Below are 18869 nucleotides of genomic sequence, written 5' to 3'. Positions count from 1 at the left end.
GGCGACTCAGCGAAAAATCGCCCATCGTTCGAGAAGGGAAATCTCAAGTCGACGTCATTTCTCTGGTCATCAGTCACTTGTCGCTCAGCGCTGATTGGCTGCTGTGATCCCGAGTCTGTGCCAAATTGACAAGCGATTGTAGCTGAGCGACAGAGCGACGACAAATGAGCGATACGAGCGACAGCGACAAAAATAAAAGGTCCGGTGTGAATGCACCTTAAATGTTTCTGTTCACTAAAACAATCAATAATAATGTTTCAGATTAATTAACCATTCATTAGGGGTGTGTATCATGTCGGATCAGTGCTGGTCACAGTGAGTGTGGGTTCACATCAGGTCTCAGGTCGTTTCTCACAGTTACAACTGAATAAAAACTAAATGCCCCTCAAAGGAGAAAACAATAGAATCCCTGAAGGTTTCATCCTCTCAACTGTTTTCTTGAGGTTTTTACTTTGGAGAAAACAAACAACAAAAAAAACCAACTTAATTCTCTCATTGTGCTGAAATCTCTGAACCAGAAAATGTTAAACTGCCCCCCCACCCCTAATCACCCCCTCCCTCCTGCTGGAAACCCCCCCAGGCTGCTGTCAGGACCAGAGTTCTGGCTTCGCTCTGCAACTTGTGCAACACTTCAACGTACAGAACTTGTTGTCTCAACTGTTTACCTCTGTTAGACATGAGACGCTGGGAGACGAGGCCTCGCGGGGCGTTCAGGGACAACACGGACAACACAGCAGCAGCAGCAGCAGCAGCATTTGTTCTGGTTTAAAGGGATTGTTGGTGGTGGTATTTTTAGAACGGCGGAGCAGAGCCGTGAGCTGCTCAGAGCTACGCTACGGAGGCTCATGGGATTTCTTGGTTTCCCTCATCAAACTCATCAAATACACAATCCAACAACTCCACAACGCTCTGGTGGACAAGTTGTGACCTGCACATTCACCACGCTATGAGATAATAACACAACGTTACTAGACAGAGTTGTTTTAGAGGGAAATACAGAGACTGCCTAATGAAAAACTGTCCCTGAAGGCAACGTGCATCAGCGGTTTTGCATGAATTTCCCTCTAAAACAACTCTGTGTGGTAACGTTGTGTTATTATCTCATAGCGTGGTGAATGTGCAGGTCACAACTTGTCCACCAGAGCGTTGTGGAGTTGTTGGATTGTGTATTTGATGAGTTTGATGAGGGAAACCAAGAAATCCCATGAGCCTCCGTAGCGTAGCTCTGAGCAGCTCACGGCTCTGCTCCGCCGTTCTAAAAATAGCTTGCACCGAGAATGAACCTACTCCTAAAACTATAGGGATTATGGCAATGGGCCAATTTGCCAAAAATGTTGAACTATCCCTTTTAAATGTTCCCGTGAAACACTTTGGGACGCTTGTGAATGTTTCTCCTCCTGACCTTTGACCTGTCTCTGTCTCTGTCTCTGTCTCCTCCTCCCACAGAGAGACGAGCTCAAGTGTCCGTCTCTTCCCAACTCCTGCACCTGCATCTCCGAGGCCAACGGCCCCCAGGGGCCCCAGGGCCCAGTGGTAAGAACAACTCTCTCTCTACCTACTCCTCTTTACATTTTTTCATTTTTTTCCTCCCGTCGTGTCGTTTTCTCGTCTCTTAGCGACCGACGGTGCCAGACACACACACATATTTTTTTTTGAAGAAGAAGAAGGAAACATGATGGCTGCCTGGACGCCGCTCCTTCGCTCGCTGGCATCGGTTTTTCCAGCGCTGAGTCCAACTAGTGTCTAAACCGACACACGGGTCATTACATTTCCCACACACTCTGGTGCTGTAGCTCAGAGCAGTTTTTCGAGTGAGAAACTGATTGTTGTGGTTGTTTATCGCTGATTTTTTTTGTTACATTTTGTATATTGTTAAAGGGATAGTTCACCCAAAATTCAAATTTCACTCATTATCTACTCACCCTCATGTCGACTAAGAGCTGGGAGAAGTTTCAGAGTCCTCCGTGCCTTCTCTGAGTTACAGGGGGTCTCGGCGTAGCAGTGCATGTCCATATAACGGTTGCAAATGGATACCAACTGTCTTTGTAACAAAAAGACACACCAAAAAACATCCAAATACCTCCATGCTGCTCGTATGTAATGTCCCTCTTGTATTGAAGCCCCGAAATGCGAAATTGTCCCGAAAAAAAATTAATAAGTCCACTTTTCAAGCTTGTTTTGTAGCGGAAGCTTCTCAAAGCTCCTCTTCCCGGTTCGTCATAACTGGACGAACTGGGAAGAGGACAGACCCTGGTTCGTCCAAATATGACGAACTGGGAAGAGGAGCTTTCTGCTACAAACAAGCTTGAAATATAGACTTATTTAATTTTTTGGCGGACAATTTCACATGTTGGGGCTTCAATACAAGACGGACATTACATACGAGCAGCATGGAGGTATTTGGATGTTTTTTGGTGTGTCTTTTTGTTACGAAGACAGTTGGTATCCATTTGCAACCGTTATATGGACATGCACTGCTACGCCGAGACCCCCTGTAACTCAGAGAAGCCACGGAGGACTCTGAAACTTCTCCCAGCTCTTAGTCCACATGAGGGGGAGGAGATAATGAGTCAAATTTGAATTTTGGGGTGAACTATCCCTTTAATAAAAGCCATCTGAGCAGCATCGTGACAGTTTAACATCATCCTCATATTAATAAAGCGTCTGTCAGACTGGGGTCAGAGCAGCTGTTCTACTGTCCCTCTGTGGGGTTTTAAAGATTATTTTAAAAGGATGTTTGTGATTCTTCCAACATATTATTCACTTATCTCTGGGTTTTTATGGATGTAACTCCTCACAAGACGTTTTTACCTTTAATCTCTGCTGGGTCTTTTTTTTTACAGCTGATATATAAGATACGCGGTTATTTATGGTTATTCAGTCGCTGTATGTTGAACACGGGAGAATACTGAGCCCTGGAGCGCAGTAACCATGGGAACCTTCTGTTGCAAATGGCTCGTAAAATCTTTTTAAGAGCGGGTAAGAAGGTAAACGGTGATGTAGGCCTAGAGGCCGAGCCGTCTGACAGGTGAACATCCGTCTAACCAGCTGCTGCTCTGCTACACTTTAAACCTCGAAGACATTAATAAAGTTTTATTAATTTGAAAGGGCTCGGTTCATTTCCTGTCACAGCTGGTTATTGTAGTTTTTCTTTTTAGTTAAAATAAATAAACTACAGTTTCAGATTCTTAGAGGCAAATATTTTCCACTGTCGCACCTTCGTCTTTGTCTCTGTTGTGTTAACATGATAAATAATGAATAACCTCTGTTTTCTCCTTCTTCCTCCTCCTCTTCTTCTTTCTCTTACTCCTCTTTCTCTTCCTTCTCTTCTTCCTCCTCCTCCTCTACTTCTTCCCCTTCCTCCTCCTTTTTCTTCCTCCTCCCTCTCTCTCACCTCCTCCTCCTCCTCTTCTTCTTCTTCCTCTTCCTCCTCCTCAACTTCCTCCTTCTTTTTCTCCTTCTCTTCCTTCTCCTTCTCTTCTTCTTCTTCCTCCTCCTCCTTTTCATCCTCTTATTCTTCCCTTTCCTTCTCCTCCTTTTTCTTCCTCCTCTCCCTCTTCTTTCTCCTCCTTCTCTTCTTCCTCCTCTTCCTCCCTTTTCTTCTCCTCTTCCTTCTTCCTCCTCCTTCTTCTCCCTCACCTCTTCCTCCTCCTTTCCTTCTTCTTCTTTTTCTCCTCCTCTTCCTTCTCCTTCTCTTCTTCTTCATCCTCCTCCTCCTCTTATTCTTCCCTTTCCCCTTCCTCTCTCTCTTCTTTCTCCCCCTCCTTCTCTTATTCTTCCCTTTCTCCTCTTCCCTCTTCCTCCTCCTCCTCCTCCTCCTCCTCCTCCTCCTTCTTCTCTTCTTCCTCCTCCTTTTTCTTCTCCTCTTCTTCTTCCCCTTCCCCTTCCTCCTCCTCAATCTCCTCCTTCTTTTTCTCCTCCTCCTCCTCCTCCTTCTCTTCTTCCTCCTCCTCCTCCTCCTCCTCCTCCTCTTCCTCAGGGTGCTCCTGGCAGCAAAGGTCCTCGAGGAGAGAGAGGAGAGTCCGGTCCTGTTGTAAGTATCATCTCCATCGTTCATCTCCTCTTTAAAACTCTGAATGAAAACTAAAGTTTGTATAAAGTTGAAGAGTTTTGAACAGAGAAGCGGCAGCTTCGGTCCGGTCCGATCTGATCCGATCTGATCCGGTCCGATCCGTTCCGTCCGACTCGTTCAGCACCGGATGTTTCTATGTGTCTACTAACCGTCTCCTCTCTGTGCTCCTCAGGGCCCCGTCGGCCCCCGTGGAGACCTCGGCCCCCCCGGGCCCATGGGTCTGCCCGGCCCCCAAGGACCCAGCGGCATGTCGATTCCTGGAGAGGCTGTGAGTCCACACACACACACACACTAACACACACACAGTAACACACACGCAGGACTTTGAGCGTCAGCAGCAACCAAACATAAATCCCAGCATGCCTCACTCACTTCACCAGAGTGGGGGGATTATTTGGCGATTTATTTTGAAAGGGAATTTACAAGCTGGGGAGGATCCGTGGCAGAGACTCACATTCCTCCATGTCTGAGAGAAGCAGCAGCAGCAGCAGCAGCAGCAGCAGTAGCAGAAGCAGCGTTGCTACGGAGACGAACCTGAGACCGGAGCGTCACCGAGCGCCGTAACTCACCGTCTGAGTCGGAGACCAAACCAAACACAAGAACTGATGCAACTCAGCCCACTACTCACTCTTCATTTATTTATCTGTTTATTTAGATCTGTTACTAATGCAACAGCTCCTCCACATCACAATAAATACATGAAAACACTTTCATCACTTCAACATTTTAATCTGTTTATGGTTTTAACTGATGAACTGACTTCACTGCGTAAAATATTTACATAAATATTCTTTGGTTTATAAGAAATCAAGTTTCTATCCATCTTGTTAGATTAGACACTACAATACCCATGAGCCTCAGCCACTGTCACTATGGAGACAAGTCCAGGATTATGGAGCCATAAAGTCCAGAGTGAAACTAAATAAATAAATCTGCACATTGTTGGTGATGAAAACGTTAAATTCTTCATCATCCCTTCAGTTCCAGTGTCTGCAGCCTTCGACCTTTTGACCTTTATAGATTAATTGATTGATTGATTGATTTAAGTGTCATGCACATTACTGTACCAGGCCCACATTGGCTGTAAAGACACTAAACAATAATTCAACAACAATAACATTCAAAGATTATTATTATATTATTATAACCTTTATTTAACCTGTTTAACCAGGTTTGTCCCATTGAGATCCAAGATCTCTTTTACAAAAGAGACCAGGCCAAGAGGCAGCACATAAAGTTTCAACACAGTCACATTAATCATAGACAAAATAACAAAAAACTAATAGAATACAAATAACAATTCAATTTTCAAGATGGTTAACAAGTCCACTCATAAATATATGTCCATAGACACATAAAACTTCTGCCTTAACAGTTAACTTAATAATAATAGTAAGTAGCCTGATGTAGGAGATAATGATTTCTGTCTCAGAGCTTTTTCAATGAATCTGGCTCCAACAGTTCAACGTGTGACACTCAGACGTCCAGAATAAGTCGGGTTCTTCACCTGAACATGGATTTCCTCCTCAAATAGAAAAGAAACACATATTTTCTAACTCGTCTTTTGCACATAGAAGAGTTTTGTGTCCATTCGGCCTCAATGTGTCGATCGGCTGCACCTGGATCAGCTGATATCGATATACAACAGTGGCATGAAACAGTTTGTTAACAGTTAAAACAAGTGGAAGATGTCAAACAGGAAGTTTCCTTCTCAATATTTTAAGCAATATCAGTTTATTTCTTTTGTTTTTGACTATTTTAAAATAAAAAAAGGCAGAAGGATGGGATGCCCAGACGTTTTCATGCCACTGTAGATCTAGGGTAGATATTGATCCAGATGTGAACCTGATCACTCAGCATCACATCTGTCTGAGTTGGATCGAGCTGCAGCTCTGGCAGAACATCTTCTCTCTCCTCGCTGTCGTGTTGCTGATCCCAGTTTGAAGAGAAATGTTCTGTTCCCGTCGGCCGAGCTGCTTCCTCCACGTCACCTTGTTGTTCTCTCTCTCTCTCTGTGTGTGTGTGTGTGTGTGTGTGTGTGTGTGTGTGTGTGTGTGTGTGTGCAGGGCCGCCCTGGACCGAAGGGAGACCCCGGAGATGGCGGTTTACCTGGACACAAAGTAAGTTTTGCAGCAGCAGCTCCGACGCTCCAACGCTCCAACGCTCCAACGCTTCTCTCTGGCTCTGCAGCAGGAAACGGGGATAACTCAGAGTTTGACTACTGCTCTGGCGCCCGGCCGCTCCGTGGCTGCGTGCAGATGCTTTTCCAGCTGTGGAGGATTCACAGAGAGAAGTGGGAGGTGGGAGAAGGGGGGAGTGTGGTCTCACTGAATATTACTTTTAAATTGAATTTTGGAGGCGAAACGAGCCAAGAAGGAGTCACCTTGATTCACAGCCGCGTTATAAGAAATAAGAAATAAAATACCTGTCGCTCTGCGGTCGAGTAAAAACACATCACACCTGAGCTCAGACAGAAAGCTGCTGGCTCCAAGGAGAAGGAGGAGGAGGAGAAGAAGGAGTGAAAAGCTCTCGACAGGATCAGAAGTGTGTGTTTATAAAAGACTGAGTCTGAGTGGAAAGAGACTCGGTCTGTAAAAGCTTCTCTCTTCTTCCACTTGTCCAGTCAGTGATCCAGAGAGGAGCAGCCCCATTAACCCTGTTTATAGACACAGTCACAACAAACACTACACAGTGACCACTACACAGTGTGAGTCTGTGTGTGTCTGTGTGTGTGTGTGTGGAGAGCTGCAGACATGAAGAGTCTGAGAGTTTAGACACCAAACTTGTCTCAGGTCTTCATTTATAACATCATTTCAACGTGAACATGAAGCTTCACTGAGTCCAAACACATGGAGTCAGGTTTAAATAACTCAGACTTTCTGTTGTGAAGGATGAGGAGCGATGAGTGAGAGGGAAACATGGTGGACTCAAACAAACGCCACCGATCCGGTCCAGTCCAGTCAAATCCAGTCCAGTCCAGTCCAGTCTGGTCCAGTCCAGTCTGGTCCAGTCCAGTCTGGTCCTGGTGAAGCAGCTGAGTGTTTTTATTGATCAGCTGGGTCTGGATCAATACCTGATCCTGATCAAACTCAGAGGGGAAACAGACACTGAATCACTTCCTATTCACGTTGTAGTGAAGTTTACAGGTCGACTATCAAACTATGAGGCTTTTATTGATCTGTTATTAGTAGGGATGTAGAGTACGACTACTCACTCTTCGGTACTTACCGATAACGAGTACTTTTATATATAAATGTTCATGCAAAAAGGGGGCTGCCGCTTCACCCGGCTGGTTCTCTGCTAAGGTGCTGGAGGCATCAAAAGTGTCCAAACTGAAGAAAGAGATCTCCGCACACTTAGATCTATGCAATTTCACTTTATTAAATGCTAAGCTTTCGGTCTCAGACGACCTTCATCAGAGCATACCATATACATTTATATATACATTTTCAAAATTTCAATTACAACAATGACAGATCATCTTGAACAGCAGCGGGAGTGAATAATATGACTTCAAGGTCGGCTGCAGCATCATCACCGTGTGTTTATCAATGTGAGCAGTGAGAAGAGGACATGATAAAGAGAAAAAGACACGTGGTGTTAAACTTTAGAGCTGTAACAACCTCATCAGTGTTGTTTATTGATCAGCCGAGCGCCGGCCAGCAGGTTCAGGTTGAGACACTGAACAAGGTTTATTATTATTTAGCTACAAAGTGATGGGGACTGGTGGTGTCTGACCAGGACCAGATTCTGAAGCGGTGGTCATAATTAAGGAGCGACAGGCCGCGGCTAGAGGAAACCCTGGTGTTTGTCTAAAGCAGTGGTTCTCAAACTTTATAACATCAAGGATCCTAAACTGACATAAATTACACCACGGACCCGCACTGGACAACATTTTGAAACAAACACCAGAAAAACACAAATATTTGTTCCGAGACTGAATAACGTCACTTTTTTAGTCAATGTATGTTCAAATTAGGGCCAGTGGCATGAATTTTTGGAGAAATTATATGGAAATTTCCAGAAAAAAATGTAATATTTCTGGAAAAAATATTGAAAAAAAGTTGGGGACCCTCTCAAGGACCGCTGGGGGCCCCCAGACCCCACTTTGAGAACCACTGTTTTAAAGGAACGGAAGAAACTTTTTTTTTGCCTTGAAAATCGGCGTTTACCAGCACCGATACTTTGAAATAAGGCCAATATTGACCCGTTCATTAATCTAACTAATAACTAGTGATGGGCGAGTATCAGTACTCGCCCATCACTAGTTATTAGTTAGATTGATGAACTGTTGATCAGATCAGCTTCACCCTCCTGTTGGTGCAGAGGAAACGTTCAACAACACAGTGTTGGTTCATGTAACAGAAATCCAACCTGTGACGCTGCAGCTGTCATCTTCATCTTCATCTTCATCATCTTCATCATGGGATGGATGAGCGGCGCTGCAGTCACGGTGCAGCCAGCAGCAGGCTGCAGGTGACCATGTAGCAGCAGATGCTATAGCAACATGCATTTAATGAGCTGCAGGCGGAGCGGCCTGGTTTATAACGGCCAATAAAAGGGATCTGGAATATATTATGTTCCCTGTAAAGTCGATGCCGAGGCATCAAAGAGCAGAGAGAGCAGAGATCCACTATAAACCCGGAGCGCAAAGCAGCAAAGCAGCAAAGCAGCGCGAAGCAGCAGATTTACTGTCGGAGCGACGCTGTGACCTTTACGTTCTGGATCTGATCCGTTTCCTGTGTGTCTGCAGGGTTCACCTGGTCCCCCCGGAGCCGTGGGCCCGATCGGACCAGCTGGAGTCAGGGTGAGCACACACACACACACACACACACACACACACGGGATTTAATGGCAACCAGCTCTGAATTCCTTCAACATGATCCGTTTGTGACGTCACCGTCTGTTCTCCTCAGGGCCCGCAGGGAAAAGACGGACCGGGCGGACCCCGAGGCCCCGCGGGGCCCATGGTAAGACCCCCACCCGCCGGAGAGCTGAGTTTAGTTTTAACCCGACCTGGTTTAAGGTTTTGGTAAGCAACCGGATCCAGGGTGAGAGAGAGACACAGGCCTTTCCGTCAAAATAAAAGCACCAAGCTAAAAAAAATGCGGTGAAACTCTTTTTAATTTAAGGAATATAATTTACAAGAAAGTCCCCGAGCCATTAAGTTAACCTTTTGCTTTTATTGTATTACAAGTTAAAGCAGAATATTTGTGTTAATATAAGTCTTAAATAGTTCTATCTCCCGACAGCAATCACTTCTATAGAGTGTTTGGTCTGAAACACGGGTCTGTCAGTCACTCTGCTCTGCTCTGAGCCGAGGAGAAAACTTTTCTTGTATCCTACAACCTTTATCCAATGAGGAGAGAGAGCGGCATAAAGGGGCAGTCCTCTCTGTGTGTGCAGCCAAGGGATGCGCGTGAATGTGGTGACGTAGGGACGAGGGCGGGGACTGCTAACTCCATCGGCTGACAGGAAGTTAGACAAAACCACCGGATCGGATCGCTTACTGCTGCTTTAATGTCGAGTTTTATGTTGGTGAACACTTTTATTTTTGGTGAATTTGGTGATTTCCGTCTCCGCTAGAAGACGCGAGGCTCGGTTCAAGGAGCTGATGATGTCTGATCTGCTCTCTGATTGGTTCCCTCTCTCCGTTTCCTCACAGGGACCTCCAGGATCTCCAGGAATACCAGGTTCTTCAGGAAAACCAGGGAAGTCCGGAGACAACGGTCCTCCTGTGAGTGTCTACGACGGCTTTTACACTTCGACTGTCTGTTGTCGTTGCAAAGGTTTAAAACCGTCCGTGTTTTGTGTTTTTCAGGGCTCCGTCGGCGCCAAGGGAGACAAGGGAGAGAGAGTGAGTACATCCCATAATATCACAAACAAGTTCTAATCCACAGTGAGACTCTTCACTGCAGGAAAACAACACGTTACCGATCGATTGTCATTGTTATTCAAATCTTTATTATTATTCTTTACACTTCTTCCCTTTAACGGCCTTCAACTACTTCTTCATACTTCAAAACATTCAAACAATTCATACATCAAAACGTGCGGCTTCTTGTTTTTCATATCATTCATACTTTTCTAAATATTCCAACTTTATCAAGAAATTTTTTTCCCATTGAAATACATTGAAACATGAAGTGTTCAAACTCTTCAAATCTTCTCCTCTTTTGAACTTGAACTGCTTCAACATACTTTCACCTACAGACTTCATTCCACTTCTAAAACGTTCACAAAACTCTCATGTATTCACGTTACATTCAACTTTTTCATATCTTCTACCATTATCGATCAGTACCCCTTTAACAGTCATTCAGCTTTGAGCTTTCAGCATTCACCCGTATTTCCTTCAGGAAATGCATTCTCTGGTTAAGACAAAGATCCTCAGACATGAACGATCTCTCACTCTGAGGAGAAATCAGGTTTGATGTTTCCTCCTCTTCCTTCCTCTCCTCCGTTTCCAGGGCGATTTCGCTCCTCAGAACATGATGAGATCCATCGCCAGACAAGTGTGCGAGCAGCTGGTCAACGGTGAGCGAGCGACATCATCATCATCATCACACACGGCCTCGTCCATCACCATGGTTTCTCTTCTCTGTGTGTGTTAAAGCTCCGCCCCCTTCCTCCCTCTCTCTGTCTCTCTGCAGCACAAATGACTCGAGTCAACACGCTACTGAACCAGATCCCCAACGGCATGTACCACAACAACAAGCCCGGACCCCCCGGCCCCCCCGGACAGGAAGGCAGGCAGGGACCGCGTGGAGAGCCCGGCGCCGCAGGAAGGAACGGTTTCCCCGGAAGTCCAGGTCAACCGGGTCTACAGGGAGAGAGAGGTACGACTACGACCTCACTGCAAAAACTCAAAATCTTACCAAGAATATTTGTCTTATTTCTAGTCAAAATGTCATTTCTAGTCAAAATAAATCTAATTCTACTTAAAATAAGACTCATCACATTAAAAAGTAGCTTGTTTTCAGACACTTTTTACTTTTTTCAAGCAAATTTTCCACTTTAAATAAGTAGAAAACTCCGACAGTGGAGCAAGTTTTTCTTTCTTATTTCAAGCACAAAAAAACTTGCTTTCACTGGCAGATTTTTCTACTTATTTCAATTGAAAATTAGTTTGAAACAAGTGAAAACTGTGTAAAAACAAGTCTTATTTTAAGTGAAAAGAGATTAGTTTTGACTAAAATTGAGACATTTTGACAAGAAATAAGACAAATATTCTTGGAAAGATTTTGAGTTTTTGCAGTGCTGTCAATCAAATCAAAGCCGTGATCTGTAAAAAGTCTAGAAAATGAAGAAGAGAGGAGACTGAACAGAGTGAAGGAGGTGTAGAGGAGCGTGAATCACTTCATCAGTGTGTTTACGCTCTGATGGTGAGTGTGTAAACAGCCTGTAAACAAACAACTACAGCTCAGCTCTGTGCTTCCTTCAGGCACTCCGGGAGAGAAGGGCGACAGAGGAACATCAGGAGTCGGACAGAAGGGACCCAGAGGACCTCAAGGTAACTCCCCTCAGCAGGGCTGCCCGTATAGGCATCAGCAGTATAGGCAAATGCTAAGGGTGCCGTCCATCCAGGGGGCGCCAGCGCCGTAAATTTACGACTTGATTCTCGTAAATTTACGACTTTATTCTCATAATGTTGTGACTTTTTTCACGTATGAAATTTACGACTTGATTCTCGTAAATTTACGACTTTATTCTCGTAATGTTGTGACTTTTTTCACGCAGGAAATGTACGACTTTATTCTCGTAAATTTACGACTTTATTCTCATAATGTTGTGACTTTTTTCACGCAGGAAATGTACGACTTTATTCTCGTAAATTTACGACTTTATTCTCATAATGTTATGACTTTTTTCACGTAGGAAATGTACGACTTTATTCTCGTAAATTTATGACTATTCTCGTAATGTTATGACTTTTTTCACGTCGGAAATGTACGACTTTATTCTCGTAAATTTACGACTTTATTCTCATAATGTTGTGACTTTTTTCACGTAGGAAATGTACGACTTTATTCTCGTAAATTTACGACTTTATTCTCATAATGTATGACTTTTTTCTTGTATGAAATGTACGACTTTATTCTCGTACATTTACGACTTTATTCTCGTAAATGTATGTATTTATTCTCGTAAATTTACGACTTTTTCTCGAAGTCTGTGTTTTTTGTTTTTTTTCTCAATGTGGCCCTAATACTCCGTCATACATACGTAACACTTTAACGGGTGTATTATTACTCAGTGACGGGACTTCTTGAGTCAAGTAACGACACATTTTATTGTCAGTAACGGTGACGACGTTGTAATGCAATTTGATGACTGTTACTGAAAGAAGTAGCGCCATTATTCCCATCAGTGGACGGTTGTTAACTCGCTCGTCGCCCCTCAGGTCCACCAGGAGAGAGCAGGACAGGAGCTACGGGCCCCTCGGGCTCCGCCGGCCCCCGCGGCCCCCCCGGTCGTCCCGGATACGCCGGCGTGCGCGGCCCCCCCGGACCCCCCGGATACTGCGACTCCTCCCAGTGCGTGGGGATCCCCTACAACGGCCAGGGATACATCGGTACGTATGAGCCCAACACCCGGAGCTAACATAGAGCACTGGAATAAGAGAGTAACGACACACATTGGTCCAATGGAAGCGCCTCCTGGTGGCGGAATGTGGGTATTGCAAAAGCGCCCAAGAACTGACATCTCTGCATTGTTGGTGAATGAGCAAGTGTGGTATTTTCAATAATTTAAGGACATTTCTAGATCACCCACGTTAATAGCATCATTGAGGACCCTTTACAGATAAACATTAACACATAAGCGAGTAAAAAAAAAAAACAGTTGCCTACATTAATGTTTCAATCTACATTTTGTAATAAACAAATTATAAGTATAATTTGATATGACCAAGACACCTAAAAACAAAAACACGGCCGTTTCCATTAATTTGCAAGCAAGTGGGCAACACACATACATTGGAGTGAATGGGTTTTCTGGGCGCTATTGCAATACCCATATCCTGCCACTCGGGGCGCAAAACCCTTACCACGGGAGTCAATGGTGGTGTCGTTACTCTCTTTTCCAGTGCTCTAAGCTAACGTAGAGCTACTGTAGTGATGATGATGATGTCATGAGGAGGAGGGAGGGGTTAATTAATTAATTAATTAATGCATGCGGATACGTCACAGTTAGCCACTAATCATTACAGGTGTTGATTTTCTCTCTCTCTGCTTCAACTTCAACCCGACTGACACCTTCTTCATCCTCTGGCCTGTTTCAGGTTCACCATAGTAGACTTTCTAAGCCGCCTGTGCTGCCCTGTAACTGAAACACTTGCTCACACGCTCTAGAGCTGTTTTTTTTTTTGTTTTTTTTTAATTTTTAAAAACGGATATAACGCCAGAGGAAACCATTAACAAACTATGCTGAGAAACAACACAACCCAACAAAGAGGGAACGGTACTACTAACATCGACTACTCACAGCGGCCGTGGCCTGATGGCGTGATGATGGCGGTGGCGGCACCGGCCTCTTGTTTTAGTGGCCTGGTTTTTTTTTTGTTTTTTTTGCATCTTGACGCCAAAGAACCAAAACAAAGAACCCTTGTGTTCAGTGGAGGAGCATGCAACCAAACAACATCTACAACAAAAACCGAGCAGATACTAACAAAGGTGGATGATGTGTAGCAGAGAAAGCGGCTCAGCATCTCCAGCACCAACAGCAGCAGCAGCAGCAGCAGCAGCAGCCGCAGCAGCAACTCTGTTAACAAGCCTTTCTCTCTCTCTCTGGAGGTGATGACGTGTAAATAAACTAATTTGTGCCTTGTAAATGATGTTTGAACCCCGGTCCACTAAAATTTACTCCTTAACATCTGTAGTTTTAAAGCTTGTGCCTTGCATACAACAACCTGCCGCTTGCTGAATGCCAACAAAACGCCTCTTTGTTTTGGTTTTGTTTTCTTTTTCTTGGTTTTTTCCTTGGGTTTTTTTTTTTTTTTCCCTCCTGCCCATGTGTTTGTAGCTGTTTGAACTGCTCAGGGCCAAACCGAGTCACTTCTGCACATGTGACCCTGAAGGTGGAGATGTTCCACTTAATGTACAAAAAAAAAGAAAGTAGAAGTAGAAGAATCTCTCTTTTCTTTTCTTTTCTTTTCTTTTGGTTTGGTTTGACTTTTCTCAGCTCGACACTAACGATGATGTAACAGGAAGTTGATGTTGGTTGTGTGTGTGGTTTTTTTTTGTTGTGTTTTTGTTGAATGAGCTGATGTGATGACGTCACCGGGGGCGTGTCCAAGGCCGAGGGGTTGATTGGTTGACAGGTGACTGGTGTGTCGGAGAGTCAGAGAGCAGGTTCAAGTTTATTTATTTGTGGAGCTTTCATTAGTCCAGACTAGTATTGATTGATTATTGATAGAATTGCTGTTAAATGAAGCTGCTGTTCCACTGATGTGAGGTTCAACAGCCTCTATCATTAGATCTAATTAACCAAAGTGTCTTTAATATTTCACATACTTAAAGACTTCATTCATAAACTATTATTTCATTTCATTTATTTGATTATTTCTAATGGGACACAAAAAATAATGTGCCAGATTTAGCTCAAGAGCTAGTCTCCATTCGTAGTCCCATGGTCCACAAATAAAATTACATTAAGACAAAAACAAAACAAATGATAAACGTAGTACAAATGCACAATGGTTACATCAGTCAGAAGAATTATTGATACGTTGGACTGATTGATCCACATGTGATCCGCTGTTTGTTAAAATGAGAAGCTGCTTCCTGAATCTTTTCCTCTCCACTTAATGATGAGCTGACTTCCTGTTTTTGCTTTTTAAAGTGATTGATTTGTGATCTCAGTGATCAGCTGCAGAGTCAACTCATCAAATCAATGGATTAGATTTCTTACGTTAAAGGGATAGTTCGACATTTTTGTCAGCTCCTCCTCTCACCATAATCCCTATAGTCATACTGTAGCAGTAGGTTCATTACCTTTAATTGCAGTGCATGTTGTTTTGAGATCGGTGGGGCAGAGACGTGAGCTGCTCAGTGAACGGTACAGGTCCCCTGTCCCTCATCAAACTCATCAAATACACAATCCAACAACTCCACAACGCTCTGGTGGACAAGTTGTGACCTGCACATTCACCACGCTATGAGATAATCATGTAACATTACGATACAGAGTTGTTTTAGAGGCAAATGCAGCCGGAACTACACTCCAGACAGAAATTATTCAGAGTATTTGCTTCATGTGTCGTAATGTTACATGATTATCTCATAGCGTGGTGAATGTGCAGGTCACAACTTGTCCACCAGAGCGTTGTGGAGTTGTTGGATTGTGTTCACTGAGCAGCTCACGTCTCTGCCCCGCTGATCTAAAAACAACTTGCACCGATAATTAAAGGTAACAAACCTACTGCTATGACTATAGAGATTATGGCAAAAGGAGAATTTGCCAAAAATGTTGAACTATCCCTTTAACAAGCTCCTGGTTCCTCTCAGCGCTTTTAGCTTTGTTAGCTCCACTTCCTGTCTCAGACCTCCACACAGAGTGAACACGCCCCCGCTGTCGACGCCACGCCTTGGTGCGTTAGCAACATTAGCAGCATTAGCAGCGTTAGCAGCGTTAGCAGCATTAGCAGCGTTAGCAGCCACGTAGATAAAGTCCAAGTTGAACCCGTTGTGTTTGTGCATGCTGAGAAACTCTTGTGCTCAACCGGCCCAAACGCTGTATCTCCGAGCAGGCCAGTTCCCTCCTGACTCCGACACCCACGTCGGCCCCGGCCCCGAGGAGGACGAGGTGTCGATCGGCCGCCGAAAGAGGTCGCTGTCCAGAAAGGCGTCAGGCGACAGGCTAACATCATAAGAGCGGCCATGTTCTCCCTTTTCTTTTGTTTCTTTTTGTTTTGTTTTATTTTTTATTTTCCTTGTTCAACCTGTGTTTGTTGTTGGATTCATGCACATTACAAACAACTAAACAAAGAGCAGACGGGGTTTGACACCTCGACTTCATTGGGAAACACTTTTTAACATTGAAAAGCCTTCAAACGAACGTATGTGAATATTCATTGCAGCAGCAGGTGAGGGGGTCCGGACGGAGCTAGGGGGGAGGGGTTTGGGGGCAAAATTTAAAAAGAGAAAAAGAAAAAAAACCTAAAAAAAAAAAGAAAGAAATAAGAAAAAACCAACAACAACTTCAGACTCCATGAAAAACCTGTGAGCTTTGTTTTTTTGTTTTTATTTCCACTTGTGTCTTTTTGCTTGTAACATATTTGCATCGATGTGTATGAACATGAACCAGCAGTGTTGAACAGTGCACTCATCGTAAGGAGGAGGAAGAGGAAGAGGAGGAGGAAGAGGAGGGATGAAAATGTTTGTTCACAGTTGCGACATCAGAGAAGATTGATTGTTTTTGTTTAGTTTTATTTTTTCCTGTCACATTTCATCCAGTAATTTACCTTATACCCTCGTCAGGAGGCTCAGTCTCATTATGGCAGTTACACACAGCTTCATTTGTATCTCTAGACTTTATATTTATCAGTTTTTTCCTTTTTACTCCGTCACAGCGAAGTTTTCCAGAGGTGGAATTGCATGTCTGTGGTGTATATTTACTATGTTTTTTGTTTTGTTTTTCATTTTTCATTTTTTTTCTTTATGTTTTTTTTTTTTTTCTTTTTTTTTTTTTTGGTTACATTTCATTTTGTTTTAACCAGAATATAGTTGTTGTCATTTCTCAGTATGGGATGCAGTGGAAACCTGCGGCTGAGACCATGGAGGTGGTTTCACTGCTGCATGTTTGAACTGCAGATTGTGAATCCACAGCCTTATTTTCTTATTTATTTCTGAAAACAGAAGAAGAGGCATTTTTCAATAAAACTACTGAAAATTTACACCTGTGTCTGTTCGTGTGTTTGTCTGGGGGCAGGGGAGGAGGGGCAACATGGTGAGTTCAGGGGCAGTCCAACCAAAAGGACTTAACGTTGACCACAACTAGATCGTCAAGGGATTTCATCAAATAAAACAGGATCAGTCTGGGTTGGGGGCATTTGGACCAGCTGTACTTATATAAAACAGGCCTTTGTGGGGGTATTTTCATTAACCAGGGGGCAACTCAGGTAACTAGAGGGGGCAACATGAGGGGCAGTTCAAAATCAAAATAAACTTTATTGTCTCCGGAGGGAAGTTTGTCTTGGACAGTCAGTGGAGTGCTGTGCTTACTCAACCAAACACCATACACACACACACACATTCAACAGGGAGCAAACAGTACAACTAAATCCATAGTACAGGAGTAAATAACTATTGGATTATCGCATCTTAGTTGCCCCTAGTAATAATCGCCACAGTCTCTAGGTCTTATTGCACCATGTATGAATGTGTGGACTGCCACCCAACAGTCAAGTTCAATAAAAGGTTTTAAGTGCCCGAAGGGATAAAATATAACAAGAAAACATAGAATTGGCAGATTCATATCAAAACACTGGATCAGAATTATACAACAGAGATAAAAACCAAATACCAAAACATAAAAACCAATATGATCCAGAAACTGGATAAGCAGGTAAAATAAGGGTTGAAATTGAATTTTTTGATTGAAAAAATTGAATATATGAGACTCAGCCAACACTGCTGCCCAATGACACGGACGCCATCTTGCGTCAGTCCGCTCGTCTATGGTGCATGTTCTACTGAAATAACCATAATAAACGTCAGAAATGCAGTTATGAGACTGCATACTTAATAATAACGAAATAATGAATACTACTTTTCTATAAAACTAACATTAGAGAATAGAATAGAATATAAAATACTTCATTAATCCCTAGGAGGGAAATTCAGATCGTCCAGCAGCTTACATAACCTAAGATAATATGATATAAATGATATAAAATTATATAATAAGTAAAAAAAACAAAACATGTATAGCCTAACACATGGCATTGTGCATCTTAATGGCAGCAGGAATGAAGGATTTCCTGAATCTTTCTGTTCTGCAGGTCAGGGAAATGAGCCACTGGGTGTAAATGTATGCAACACACACATAAAGTAACAGCTATACAGTATATGGTCGACAACATTTTACAGACTGGGTAACAAGAGTAACACCTGGCTCTCTGGGTGGTAGTTGGACTGATGGTGTAGCGGGGCAGAAGAGTTCATTCACCCTGGAGGACAGTCACCAGAACTTTACACTAACACAGGACCTGGACCAATCAGAGGGGCCGGATTTTAACAGAGTCGTCCAGAATCTGACTCATCCGTCGTGTTTTCTGAGGGAAAGACCTCGGCCTGTAGTGGAAACTGGAGGAAACTGGGGGGAAATAAAGTGTCTGAAGTGTGACGACTCCTCCGCTGTTTCCTCTGCAGATATTTTCCTCCTGAATCACAAACATGAAGCCAAAAGGCTGAGACGCACTCCTCATCTATAAGATCTGTAAAGAGACTGAAATTGAGAGATTTATTTATTTGCCATTTGTGCACAGGTCTCTCTAATACATTAAGCACATTGTCAGTAATAAAAAGTGTTTAAAACACCATCCAAGAAAAGAAAAGTATATAAAATAGAAGTGAAAACATAATAAATACATTTTAAATTATGAGTACTAACATGACAGAAAGCTGTAAACATCACAGTGTCGTCATGGAAACACCTCATCATCATCATCAGATCAGAGAAGAGAGGAGAAAAAGAGACAAGTGTCAATTAACCAGATTAAACCTCAGACAGTGAACGCACCATCACAGCGTCTGATGAGGTTTTTATGACAGGAACTTCAGGAAGTGATTGAAAC

At 43.4% G+C, this 18869-nt stretch overlaps 1 protein-coding gene across 1 annotated transcript in view; it reads left to right on the top strand.

Annotated features, from left to right (window-relative positions):
* Positions 1–16966, top strand: part of col12a1b (collagen, type XII, alpha 1b) — a 173210-nt gene extending 156244 nt beyond the window's left edge. Inside the window, exons 66-78 of the mRNA XM_085770776.1 lie at positions 1447–1533; positions 3980–4033; positions 4245–4340; positions 6139–6192; positions 8826–8879; positions 8989–9042; positions 9738–9809; positions 9894–9929; positions 10543–10609; positions 10726–10911; positions 11517–11585; positions 12477–12647; positions 15822–16966. Of these exons, the coding sequence (XP_085626902.1) occupies positions 1447–1533; positions 3980–4033; positions 4245–4340; positions 6139–6192; positions 8826–8879; positions 8989–9042; positions 9738–9809; positions 9894–9929; positions 10543–10609; positions 10726–10911; positions 11517–11585; positions 12477–12647; positions 15822–15943 (1122 nt within the window). The 3' untranslated portion in view covers positions 15944–16966. The remainder of the gene's footprint in view (positions 1–1446; positions 1534–3979; positions 4034–4244; positions 4341–6138; positions 6193–8825; positions 8880–8988; positions 9043–9737; positions 9810–9893; positions 9930–10542; positions 10610–10725; positions 10912–11516; positions 11586–12476; positions 12648–15821) is intronic.
* The last annotated feature ends 1903 nt before the right edge of the window (positions 16967–18869 follow it).

The sequence above is a fragment of the Trachurus japonicus genome, chromosome 24 (genome assembly GCF_045865225.1).
Source record: "Trachurus japonicus isolate A0001 chromosome 24, Traja_1.0".
Lineage (NCBI taxonomy): Eukaryota > Metazoa > Chordata > Actinopteri > Carangiformes > Carangidae > Trachurus > Trachurus japonicus.
Note: the sequence above shows the minus strand (reverse complement) of the source record. Positions and strands in the feature narration are given on the sequence as shown.